Genomic DNA, 14,009 nt, shown 5'->3' with positions numbered 1-14,009 from the left:
GCAATGGGATGTGTAACTGAACATGATTGTGTCTTGGCTAAGTTACAGTATAACCAGTTAGGCAGGTCAGCCAGGAGTTGTGTGAAAGGGTATGAAGGCTTAAGGGTTGGGACTGTTTAAGGTATATGTGTCAACAGAACAGCAGGACATATGATAAGTGCATAAAACAGTCTTTTGTGCTGTATCAGAGAGGCCTATAGAGTACGGTTAGCACGGCTATTACCACCGTGACATTACCACTGACATCAGATCCTAATGCACCTGGATTCATGCTGTGTGAGGACAGGCTATCAGTACACTACTTATATGATCATGCCAGGGTATACACGTGTGTACAGAGTGTGTGTGTGTGTGTGTGTGGTAGACTTTTAGTAGAAGACTTTTAATAAAGACACGAGTCCATACAACCATATAGGCTTTTTATCTTTAGTGAACCAACAGCGACACCTGCTGGTAGAAGAGGGGGTTTGAGGCCTCCGTCAGGAAACAGCTGACGAACTGATAGCCAGGCATGGTCAGAGCTTCAGTTTGCTCCATGATTTTGCTAGCTGGCTAAAAACATATACAACAAAGAAGCTAGTTTTAATACATAAACGTTAATATTATAATCATTTATATTTACAAGAACAACCGCTAGTATAAGTAGCTAGGCCAATCCTATATTTTTGTATAATATTTCACGGTAATGTTGTGTTATATATTATTTATTTTTGTATGTGTTATTTATTATTGTAGCTATTGTTCTTTGACCAGATGTCCAGTTGCAATAACGACATAAACATGGGCAGCAGTTAAATGTTTTAATTATTTGTTATTATAATTATAGCTAGAAATTTATATTATAGATGATGTATATATCTCTCTCTATATATAATACTTGTTATATAATGTTTTTTTTTATTAATATAATTAAATATAGTTTCAAATATATATATATATATTTTTTACTTTTTTTTATTAGCTAACTTTTTTGTATTTGCTGAAAAATAAACCCCACCGTCAGCTGTAGTCTTTGCTGCAGTCTAGGCTAAGTGAATCCGCACATCGTGTCTCGGGTGTTTTCACACTGCAGACAAATCCGCTTTTATTTGATCCTGATTTGGAATCGGATCGGATCTGTGATCCGGCAGGAGAGCCAGGACCGCTTCTAACAGACGGACAGACGGAGCTACACTGGTTGCTATAGTAACGAGGTGGGCGGAGTGATCCTTAGCGAGAATACTAATATACTAATATAATTAATAATATATCATTTAATATATCATTAAAAAAAAACCTAAAATAACAAAAATACATTTTATAAATTTATTATTATTTGTTATATATTATATACGCTGGGGGCGCCGTTTATTTAGAAATTACCTTATCCTTTACACGCAAATTAGCTAATTGTTATGTTATTTATTTATTTATTTAATTAATTTATTTACTTATTTTAACAGTGACGTACACATATACACATTATCCCTGCAAAATTATGCAGCAGCAACAACACTAACTAACTAACTAACTGCAATAACAACACAAATAAAACAGCTACCAGCTCATTAGAAACTTTACACATCACATGTCCTCAGTTCATTTGCCTCCCTTTTTCTGAAGGTCGCGTGTGAGAGTGGGAATGAACCTCATCTTTCGGGGACCTTTTTCACACCTCAGCCCTCGGCACCTCTGCGCAGACTCAGCGCAGCGCACTCAGCTACTTCCTCCACCGCAGACTCCGCGGCTTGGAGCTCCCCGGTCACTTCCAGCGTAGTCTCGGCTTTCCCTCCCAGCGGGTCTAATGGTGCACCGAGGGAGAGGCCGTATGTAGCCACGACTGTCCGGACGGTCTACTTTCTTCGTGGGTTTGTCAGCAGTCCGAAATCAGCCCCGGCAGGCTCGCGCTCCTCAGCGGGTAGCTCCGGAGCTGGGTGGCTAGCGCGCTAGCTGCTAGCTAGCGTAAAGTAGCGCCGTCCGGCTTCCCGAGAACTTCGCTGTAGACGGTGATCATGGCAGACCCCAACGACACGGAGAGGACGGACGACAGTGAGCTATTAGGGGCGACAGGTGGGGAAGGTAAGACAACAAATCCACCGAGTCAACTTTTCTTTCTTCTTTTCCACTTAGCGAGCCTTGGGGGGCTATGACGTCACCGCCTGGCAGGACGGACTGAGGTCTTGGCCGAACCCGTTTGAAAGTCAGGACTGGGGGTCTGTGTTTGTGCGGATTACACATTTCAGATGCTCTTGTGCTAGATCAGAGTGGCTAGACCTCCAAACTGTGGGGCCAGACGGGGACGATCAATTAAAAACACAAAAAAACTAAACAACACCTTTTAGGAATTTCCTCTGACGTCACGCACAGACACTGCTCGGCCTGGGCCTACTTGAGGAGTGTTTCGCAAAGCAGGGTTTCTCAGTCAGCCAGATAACTTGACTTGACTCCAAGATGAGGACCATGTACTGGGAATGCCCCTTAGCTCTTCTCCCTTGGCACAGGCTAGACTGTGGGTTAACTGAGAGAGAGCCTGTGTTGTGAAATGCACAAATCAAATCAAATCAAATTTTATTTGTCACATACATAGTCATACACAGTATAACTTGCAGTGAAATGCTTTTATGACAGTCTGCCCACATCAAGCTATACAATAAAGATCTACATTTAAACTTAACTAAACCTTAACTTAATGAAGTAAAGTGCAAAAGAAAAATAAAATGAAAAAAAAAAATAGAATAAGTTACATTTAAGTTAAATAATAAAATATAAAAATATGAAAATATATAAATATAAGCAAAAAAAAATAAAATACAAATATATATACACAGATGAAAAAACACCTCCGGCTCTTAACAGTCTCACTCTGAAGGCAGATTCTGTTCCAATGAGATTTTTTTTTTTTTGTACATTGGGAGACTGGATAATGTAACCTGTACCCCAGGACGTCTCTAATGATGATTATTGATTCACACTGGATAAGAAATCTCGCTTTGGCAGTGATGGCAGTGGCTCCTTGATTTACAAATCACTGCCACACCAAATAAAAGTCAACTTAGTACCTTAGTTTTGAGAGCGTTTGTGGGATGTTTTGTCCTTTTCTGTTCCAGCATGTCTGTGCCCCGCTGCACAAAGGCATGGTTTGGTGAGTTTGATGTGGAAGGCCTGACAGGCTTTTGGGATAAAGTAGAATGGAGTTTGTGAGGCAGGCCGTCCCGTTCAGCATCAGTGTCTGGCCTCACAAGTGCTCTTCTGGATAAATGGGCAAGACGTCCCACAGACACATTTCAAAATCCTGTAAAAGGCCTTCCTAAAAAAGTGGAAGCTGTTATCGCAGTGAAGAGGGGCACAACTCCATGTTAGTGCCTGTGGATTTATAATAGGTGTGTGTGATTGGTGAGTGGGTGTATATATGTGTATATATATATATATATATATATATATATATATATATATATATATATATGTATATATATATATTTATTTATTTTTTATGATATTTGATGTATTTTCTTTCTTTTCTCTTTCAGATGTGATTGATGACCAGATCATCGAACAAAGCGCAGTAGCACTAAGAAGGTACAGCAGTGTCCTTTTTACATATTTATGTATTTAAATGGATCACAGGTTTATATACATTCTTTAAAGTCTGCTAATAATATTGCACTCTCTTCCTCTGTAATGTGTGTTTGTGTGTGGTATGTTTTTTCCACGTGAAGTTATGTAATTCAGCGGATCAGTACTGAGAACCCTGGCATGCATGTGAGACGGGAGGACCTCGGGGGAAGACCTGATGAAGGCGATGATCCTCAGATGAAAGTGGTTGTGGATCAGCTTCTTAAGATCGCTGATGATCTGAATCGAAATGCTGAGCTTCAACAGTAAGAATTACGGATTCGTTGTAGTTCTCTTCTTTTGTAAAAGATTAGAAGTTAAACAGCTCCAGTACTTTTGATCACACCCCCCCTGACTGTTTCAGTTGGAATTGGTGCAGTATCGTTATTTCATGCATGTGGAGGGTGGAAGTCTTGCGTAGCTGATTATTTTTTCTTTAAAAACAAATCTAACTGGTCCCAGTTAACTTGTCTGACTGGGAAATACAGTTTCCTTGAAGTGCTACCCTGCCAGAGCAACCTTGCAAACTAGTGCTTACTGTAAAATCTATTTTCCAATAGGCCTTTATCACACTCGCTGAGTCCTCACGTCCGACTACTGAATAGTAGTGTTATTGAACGTCCACCTGCACCGTTTCACAGGGCGCTTGCTTGTTTTCAACCTCCCTCAAAATTCGTTGTGTAAATCCTTCGTTCCGCTGCAGCGCGGTGCTCAGCTGTGAACACGTTCAGTGTGGAAAGCAGCGTTCAAGCAGTGGCGCGGATCAGAGTTGGATTCGCTTGGACTCCGTCTGTGATGAGTTTCCCAGAGCAGAGAAGAAGTGCAGAGCGTTAAACACCGCGTCACATCTCTGAATGGACAGACTGAAGACTAGCACTTACAGAGCTTCATTCTGGAGAAGAAAAAAAAAAACGTTTTTCTACATTGAACTACTTGCCAAGATACGGCGCTGAGGGGTCTGTTTCTTAAGCCTTTTAACTAAACCTTGCTGCGAATAATTTGAATAAATTAACATTTAAATCTTTTCCAAAGTTCAGCCCTGTGTTCACTTCAGGTTTAGTTAAACTCATTTTAGTGGTTGCCTCATTAAAATTGACGTTGAGTACAACACGACCAGACGCTGTTTAATAGTAATGGTCTATTTAAAAAATGTTTAACGGTAATGGTCTATTTTGAAAAAAAAAAGAAATTAATAATAATAATAATAATAATAATAATAATGATGATGATAATCTGGTTATTGGAATGATTGAGAAACTTTGATTGGACTGCTGTTTGATCTGACTGCACAGTGTATGTAATGTTAATTTGCTGTCTTATCTTATCTCTGTACAGTCTCCTCAACACTGTGGAGGCTAACTGTGCTCAGGACGTGTTCATGACGGTGGCCAGGAGTATCTTCACAGATGGCATTAACTGGGGACGGATCGTGGCTCTGTTTCACCTGGCCTACCAGCTTATTTATAAGGTAAAACTCCCCTGCTAGAAGAGGGGCCGGCAACCCAAATGAGAAGAAGAACTGCTTAGTGCTGTTTTGACACTGTGTTAGCAGTGACCTGATTCTGATCAGTAATCAAAATTCAAAAGTGAAAAACAGGCAGAGTGCAAAAGAAAGAATGAAATGCCAACCATGGAGTTTATTTAAAAAAAAAAAAGAAAAGAAAAGAAATTGGGCATCAGTAAGGCAAACTCTTAGACTAGGTCATTTCAAGTCTGTTTTGGTTAACTGGTACATGGTGATGTTGGTCTCAGATCTGTGTCGGCATTTCATAATTTGACGTTGGCGTGGAACAGTTCTTGCACTTGTGAAAAGTAAGGAGGTGGCTTTTTCCTAGGTGTTGAGCAGCTGATGGGCTCTGATTTGACCTTGATGTTAGGTGAATGGACATCTTTACTATTAGCTAGCTCTCGTTTGGCTGTAGCTGAGCTGTGTAGATGGGTTTTTAATGGGCTGATTTCTACTCCTAAAAAACAAGGTACTGCTGAAATTCCCTAAGATGACAGTGGAACGAGTGAGTCTTGAATAGGCTACCTATTGCTGCTTTAATTAGTTATAATGAGTTATAATTATAGTTCTGATTCCATCAATCTGAGCGCAAAGCTGCAGTGAAAACGTACAGACTGTGCTGCTGTGAACTGTGTTTATTATTACTTCCTTTCAATCTGTTTGCTAATCATGCTGTGGAACTGCAAGCGAGAGAAGAGAGAACTGCATGCTTGCTGTCCCCTGCGTAAGATGTCAAAAGGACTCAACAAGCTCTAACATGGGTAAAATACACTAGCTTGGCATGAGTTGCGCAGATGCCTTGTTTGCATGGCATGAGTGTCATGACCCAGCATGCCAAAAAGAATGTGGCGTATGGTTCGCTTATATGAGTGAGTCTTCGGTTCTAAGAGCAAGCATATTTGGTAGTACTGCAACAATATATACGTAGGTACTTGAAAAGTGGAGACCTACGTACTAGTAAAATGTCCTGCTAGTAAATATAACTGTAGGTGTTCAGGCAGCATGCATACATTCATGCTAAGTCTGGCAGGTTAGCTCTGTTACCCTGATATCAGTAAATCCAGCGATTCATTGAGTGTAGATGACTTTCCAATGAGAGTCTGATGCTTCCTGTGAGAATGTGTGGCATATGGTTAGGTGGCACAATTTGAGGAAAATGCTTTATGTATTTTAGCAGAAATTAATTGAATGCGCTGTTCTACGGGTTGTGTGCTCAGGGATGCAGGTTAGCTGAACTAGTGGAATTGTCTAAAGAGTTGAGGTAGGTGCCTTAAACATATTGCTAACTCTCGATCTGATGTCGGATGGCCCACGTTTTTCTATAAATAATGGTTAGAAGAGAATCCCGAAAACGAGTGGCGTCTGAATTGATGTATATGTATATGAATTTAGTTTCGCAACGTCACGAAAGTAGTCAATCCAGCTTATTTTCCATATATGGGCTGTATGGACTGTGGAGTGAGCCATCTTTCGAAACTTTAACAATGTTTACATACTATAACACTTATGTAGGAGCAGACCTATTAGTTTTTCCCCTGATTCCCTTTAAAAGATGTAGTAAAGATGAAATAAGGTCACCGCAGCCATTTAAGAGACATTCCTCTCGCTCAGCAAATACCACTGCTTTGAAATGACCTCATGATTGCTCCAGCATGCTTATCGCTGGTAGAGTGATACAGGAAATTGACTCTGTAGAGAACACAGAAGCTTCTGAAAAAGTAAACTGCTTTCTGTTCCCTCCTCAGGCACTGACTCAAAACCACTTTGAAATCATCAAGACGATCATTAGCTGGGTATTACAGTTTATCAGGGAGCACATATCCGCCTGGATCAGACAGCAGGGAGGATGGGTAAGTTGTGTGTTGTGTTGAAAGTGTGTGTGTGTGTGTGTGTGTGTGTGTGTGTGTGTGTGTGTGTGTGTGTGTGTGTGTGTGTGTGTGTTGGTTGTCTGGCCACCCATACAGAGCCACACAGGTCGACCCAGACACAAGCCACCACACACAGAGACGCGCCCACTCGAGTGCCAGGAAGTATAGGGGCGCAAAATCAAGACACGTTCCACTCAGAAATACACAGCAAAACCTGCTGACCCACTGCACACCAGATACCTACCGTATGTACTGTATACACACGCGCGTGTGTGCACACACACACACTGTAGAGCAGTCCCTTCACGGCATTGAACAGTAAACAAAAACAGAAGACATGCAAAGCGGGTATACAGTATTTGTACGTGGGTGAACTTGGCAGACATTGAGATTTCCCTGAAGCAACAATTATCACTGTAGAGACTAATTACTGCTAATTTACCGTCATTCTCTCTCAGACACACACACACACACAGATTCTCAGAAGGAGGGAAGCTGGTTTTCATCATAATTGTTACTATATGGCAGACAAAACCAGTCAGAAGGCGGCTGAATTTGTGGCTTCGCTGTACAAATTCAAGATATCTATTGACTCCTGCTCACAGCTCTGATTGAGGCCTTTTGCTGTAACGTGTTTGTGCGACGGTGGCCGAAGGCCGTCATTACGCCCCGGCGGAGTTCAAGCCTGCACGTGTGGCGCAGAGCCTCCTCCAGGCCTGGTAGGAGTTGACTGGTTCCTGGGGCCGGGCAAGTTTTATTGCGCAGACATGATCATAAAGGCTGTAGTAAGTGCGGTGGTGGGGTTTAGACTTCAAAAAGCCCAGCGCCATGGAGCGTGCCCTGATTGCTGCTACTAAAATTGCAGATCCTGGGAACGTGGCCCTCGGTAAACATGTGACAGGGTTCAGCCTACCAGTGTGAGTGTGAGAGCGCCTGATGAAGGAGGGCTCGGATTAAGTGCAAGCTGCTAAGAATAGGGGTTGCACAGTATTAACAAAATGTTATATTGAGATTACATTGCTGTATTTTGCAAACCAGACCAATCTCATTACCTTAATAAAATGATCAAATTGTTTACTTTGGAAGTGAATATGATGAATGCATTGTCAGTTTGTGTGATGATAATGTTTTAAATTCAGTGAGGAATGCTCAGCTTGACTGATACATCTAGGTCACTGTGAAGTCTTCCCAAATCATTAAGTTTTAAAACACTATGCTTGTTTTGTTTACAACTCAACACTTGATTAGTTGTCAAAATAATTGGTACATTGCCAGATTTATTAATAATCAGCCTTACTTGCAATATATGAAATAATAATTGAAAAGAATATTTAGTAATAAGGTATAGTGCAATATTCAACACAGTGTTTTTTAGATGTTTAGAGAGATGGTGCAGTGAATTTCTCATTCGATGGGGTAAAATTGGGTCACAAAGCAGATGCTAATGAATGGCAAAAAGGACTGATTGTGTTTAGGTGAGCCAAAGACATGGTGTGAAGAGAGTAGCTGAATTTGCAGGTCCATGGAAGCGCATGGTCATACAGCTCTACCAGCAATGGCAAAAATTTCAGTCTACATGAAATTCTTGTCAACAGTGTGTCCAAAAGATAAAACAGACGGTCAGGGACTGTAAGTGGTTGCTTCTCTTCCAGGCAAGAATTGCTTCTAGAAGTCAACGCAGGTCCTTCATCACCAATTTCTGAAAGAGCACTCCACACAGAGCTGCAGACCAGCAACATATGGGGTAAAGTGGCCTGCCAAAAGCCTTTGCTTGCTACTGCTCAGGAAGGATGAAGATGATGAGAATTTCCTGTAGGCTGGGATTTTTGCCATTGCTGTTTGACCTGTATGACCTCATGCGTCTCCTGCACCTGCAGATCAGGTACTTCTTTCACACTATGGTCCAAAATGCAATCACTCTTTTTTTGCCAATCATTTACTTCTGCTTTGTGACCATCTCTTTTCAACCTGTGAATCCCGTCGCACACTCCACAGGTATTTTTATAGCTCGATCATCCTCGTGTAATGCCATCAGCAGGAGCCTGAATTTACTACCACATTAAACATGCTAGGTGACTTCCTTTTTTTGTTTGGAATGCTTACATTTACATGCACATGAATTTTAACTAAGCTGTGATCGTGTAAACGGGGCGGTTTGACCAGACTAGACCACAGGGGGGCCTTTTGCTGCATTTTGTGGCTCTTGCAGTAGTACACAAACATCCTCTCATCACTTGTCGTGACGTGTGTTGCACCACGCACTTAAGAGGAAAAGTGAGCTGTAGTTTCAGGTCCTGCCACAACATTTCAATACGCTTCACATCGGTGGGTTTATTCTAAATGGTAAAAAGAGTTTGTTTTATATGAGCTACTTTACAGTGGAACGTGAAAACAGACAATAATATCTGAAACTTTAGAAAAGAAAAGCACATTCAGAACTGAGTGGAGGCTACCGCTAATGCTAATACACACACATATGCTATACAAACCCAAATCGCAGCAGATTTACCCATCATAAACTGTCCATTGTACATCAGTAGACAAACAGTTACAGATATCAGTCCACAGTGTGTACCACCTTACACACACACAGGAAGTGATTTGACTGCAGTGTTGTAAAGGAGCTGGGGGCTGATTGGTCAGGCAGGAGAGTCAGACTGGATTATAAGAAACTAAAAGTCTAAAAAAACAATAAATATTAACTACGTCAATCAATCCAGAATGTCTCATTATAGAAACCGCTATTAAAAATAAAGGGATTTTACTAAACAGATTATTCGGCAGCTCATCTGATCTAAACTGTGCAGCTAGATTATTTATACAAACGCAAAGATCGGATCAGATCGGTGTTGGATAATCCCCAACATTGTCTGATTCGATCGGGGGCAAAATAACTGGTTTGGGACATCGCTACATATTACTAGTAGTAAATATTTTACTAATATTTTAATATTAGTTGCTAGCAACTTAAAATTTTTCCTAAGAAAAACTGCATTATATATCATGAAATTCAGTTTTTATTTGTAAAAATTGATTTGCGTCATGTATTATTACAGTTATTTTTATTTTTCTCTCTTTAAAGGCGTACTGGTGAGCTATGCCGGCGTCATATTTTGTAATTTCTTTATTTCCTTGTTTTATTATTTAATTATTTATTTGCTGGATTACATGAATGGCTTAATTCATCAGCACACCCACAGAACCTCCTCCGAATGCTCACTGCACACGTGCCATTTAGTCATTTGTTTGAGAGCCTATTTGCATATCTCAAGCCTTAGTGATAGCAGTTCTGTAAAGGCCAGTATTGTGTTACTCATTAATAAAAGACACATTGTGCAGCCCCAGCTAGCATGTGCTTTGGACCGCAGATCGCTGTGGCTGAAGTTATCATCTTTATGGCGTCACGTATCTACTTAAAGCAGGGCTCATATTAAAACTTCAATACTGTCTTGCTGGTCGTACTAAACCCAGGCCTGCAGATCTGAACATTAAAGTCAGCGTAAATGGGAGCAGCTCTTTTTTGTGGTCCGTGAATTTGAGACCACAGGGAGGGGGGGATCTGTGAAGCATTTGTTGCATTATTTGTTTGTTTTATTTATTTTTTTATTTGCAACAATTAGCTACTCTGTACATTTGTTCGAAATGACCGCAGCAGGTGCCAAGCCGGAAAGGGCTTCCTCTTGCATGTACACAATAGTTAAAAACTTCGAACTCTATATAACCAATTAAGAAAGACTGGTAGAGGCTCAATCTCCTCAATTGTCTTAGTTTTTAGTTTGACTTATGATCGTCAACTGCCCAAACTTTGTCAAACACGAATTGGACATGCCAAATCTGATCAATTTCCAGACACAAGGAAACTCAAACGGCCATGTCGCACCTAATGAAAGGACCCCCCCCCCCCTTCTTTTTTCCCTCTGTAAACTATTAAGATTTTGACAATGCTGAGCTTGCATAGTCAGACCCAAAGCTATCAATGTCAGTTGAAGTAACTGCCTCTACTGTCTAGGGAAGGCTTCACAGGGACTGGACAAGCTGTGTGTGTGGGTGTGCATTTGTGTCAGAAATGGGTGATGTAGCTTAATGCATTCGTTTCATGGGATGTCCACAATCATTTGAACATGTAGAGTAAGCAATACGTAAAATGCAAATCTTATGATAATGCTGGAGATAATGAGTGAAATTCAGAAGGAACTTCCTCTTAACTCAGCAATGGTGGTTTGTCGGAACCTAATGGTGGTGCTCTCCCGTGTTTTGCAGGAAGGCGTTATCCGCAGCGTGTCGAGATGGCGCACCGTGTCCATGATCGCTGCAGTGGCGTTCATCGCTGCCGTTGTATACTGGAGAAGAACTCGCTGACGATCTGGTCTACTGGCCCAAATCAGCAAAACTGCAAACTGTTATTTGCACATGTGAAAATTGAGATTGGGAGCAATAATGCACCACTGATTGGTGCTTGACCGGATATACACCTTGTTTAACAACTGCTTGATGCAGTGCACAAAGAGCCAATGCAATAGATACTGTAGCCCTTATTTTCATATTAAGGTTTTTTTTGTGTGTTTATTCTGAGATGCATTTAGGAAGACCTATTTATTAAGAGGAATGTGTCTCTTTTTATACTCCCCACTATGCTTGTTGTTTTGTGGCTTTTTACAATCAGGGATCACACTCCTCAGACATCTGCCTTTTAAAAATAAGTGCCAAGATATTCAAGCCCTACCTCCAATTGATAAATTCTCTCTCGTTTACCACACGATTTTAATTGAATCTGCATACTCAATTATGTGATTCTTTTTTTTGCATTTAAATGTAAAAACTACCTTATTACTGTTTTGTAAAACTGCTTTCATTCAGCCTTCATCAAGTTTAAATCGGGGAAAATCTGTGAACGTTTGTAAGCTGTTCATAAGCAATATTCACAAAGCAAAAAGCGAGGACTCTGAAAGCGGTTGCTTGATTAATTACTGGTGTAACACACTGTTTAAAAGCTAGAGGCACTCAAGAAACACCACCGAATCCTGCCATTGGATATCCGGTTTGAATCCCAGGTGTGTGAGATGTGATGGCAGGCTGTAGGTGCAACTAGGTGCTAACCTTCATAATCTGGGGCTTTTATTGTTGTTCTTGAGAGCAGACCAAATTGGGAGGGAATGGGAATATATTAGTGTAGTTTGATGAAGCTTGGTGAAAGTTGATTAAACATGGTGAAAATGTCTACTGTATATTCACTGTGTCAGATTTTTCCTAAATGGGATTGAATTTGTGGGTTTTATTTTTGTTTTTGGTCATTGTTTACATTGCAATAAATGTGATCAAGTATCATGCTGACCATTTTGATGAAACGGAAAATGTTGATTTGGCTTATACGGTGTATTGCAATGCATCCATTACTCAATGCATAGTCCAGTGCATTTTTTGCCCACAGCCTACAGTAGCCATTAATGCTTAATTCATTTTAAAGGAGATTATTTCAAAGAGCAAGACCATCATACCTCTTACCAAAATGTTTTTATTATTATTATTATTATTATTATTATACCTTTTTGAAAAACACCTCACGCTGTTAACTTAAGCATGGCTGCTGTAGTTGTTTATTAAGCTGGAGAAACCTGGCTAATAAATGGGTTTCTGTGTGCTCGACATGATTTGTTTTTAACTGAATTTAATGTTGCTTCTTTGTTACAAGTGTCAGTGTACAGCTTTGTCAATTCAAATGCAAATCTAAAATGTCTGTGTAGGTCCGTGAAGATCGCTGGTTTGAACCATAGGTGAGAGTACTAATGAGTGTTTGGGTAATTGGCTATCCAAAATTGGGGAGGAAATTTTTATATATATAGACTTAAAATTAATTATAACTTATATATGACCTTATGTAAATGTTCCAAAGCCAGGTTAAAAAAATGATTCCATGTCAGTGTAATGAACCCCATAGACCGCTTTTATTTCCTGGCAGAAGGGCAGCACAGTAGCACAGCAGATCTACAGCTCCAGGGCCCTGGGGTGGTGGACTTGATCCTTGCTCTGGTTACTGTCTGAGACTTTGGTGTGTACTTGGGTCTGTGAGGGTTCCACCAGCTACTTTGGTTTCTCTCCCCCACTCATAAACACATGGTAGGTGATTTGGCCACGCAAGTATAGGATTTGGTGAATGGGCATGTGGACTGGTGCACTGTTCAGAGGTATTCCATGTAATCCATGTGCCCAGTGATTCTGAGTAGACTCTAGATCCACTGTGACCCTGACCAGAACGAATAAGATGGATGAATGGATGGAAGATGGCAGGACTCTGGCAGAACCTGGACCTTAGAGAACATCTCTGCTGCAGCTCTAAAATCTAATGTTCTTCTGGTGTTCAAGTTAACCATGACATCACGTTTTAATCCCCCTGTTTCGCAGCCCATCTCATGAGGGTTTTTGAGTCATTTTTATAAAACGAAGAATTAATAAATTATCCAAAATATTAATTTTGACTGAAAATGAAATGTAACACACAAAGCGTGTTCTCTGGCATTTTCACAGGACTGTATATCTGATGATCAGGCTTCTGAACTGCCTCACGCTGTAGCTAAATATACTGCAAACACAGCCTGCACACTTCAAACCCACACACACACACAACTTCCTACAGCACATCCTCTCTGGCCTGCCTTCCATCACTGTGCCTGGGTCAAAGCTGCTAGTGTTCTTCACATGACACATCAAGTACAAGCAGAGAGAAAGCAATGATTAGCAGTGGGCTTGGGACGCTCGCTGTTTCATTATTTCCTGTTGTAATTTGAACCACGCGTGTTCAGATGGCGAGGAGGCTCTGCACTATGTCCGTGGGTCCATTATCCTGGCGGACCACTAGAAAGAGGCTCCATGTGTGCGAGCTGCAGGGAAGTAGTTTCCTTCCTCTGCTTCTCTCTCCTTGTCGTGCACTCCCTTAAACTGAAGCATATGGGCCTGGGAAGGGTTTGGTTGGGGGGGGGGGGGGGGGGGGGGGGGGGTGATTGCTAAAGGGTTCAGTTGTGGGAAAGCAAAGAACAAGTGTAGCCTTA

The 14,009-nt window shown here is 41.0% G+C and overlaps 1 protein-coding gene across 1 annotated transcript; it reads left to right on the top strand.

Annotated features, from left to right (window-relative positions):
- Positions 1 to 1,694: 1,694 nt before the first annotated feature.
- Positions 1,695 to 12,609, top strand: LOC140537826 (apoptosis regulator BAX). Its single transcript, XM_072660088.1, has 6 exons — positions 1,695 to 2,058; positions 3,507 to 3,555; positions 3,696 to 3,857; positions 4,927 to 5,059; positions 6,844 to 6,948; positions 11,227 to 12,609. The coding sequence occupies exons 1-6, from the start codon at positions 1,992 to 1,994 to the stop codon at positions 11,323 to 11,325; spliced, it is 615 nt and encodes a 204-aa protein (XP_072516189.1). The 5' UTR covers positions 1,695 to 1,991; the 3' UTR covers positions 11,326 to 12,609.
- Positions 12,610 to 14,009: the final 1,400 nt, after the last annotated feature.

Source organism: Salminus brasiliensis, chromosome 17, assembly GCF_030463535.1.
Source record: "Salminus brasiliensis chromosome 17, fSalBra1.hap2, whole genome shotgun sequence".
NCBI classification, from domain to species: Eukaryota; Metazoa; Chordata; class Actinopteri; order Characiformes; family Bryconidae; genus Salminus; species Salminus brasiliensis.
This window is presented reverse-complemented; position numbering and strand designations above follow the sequence as displayed.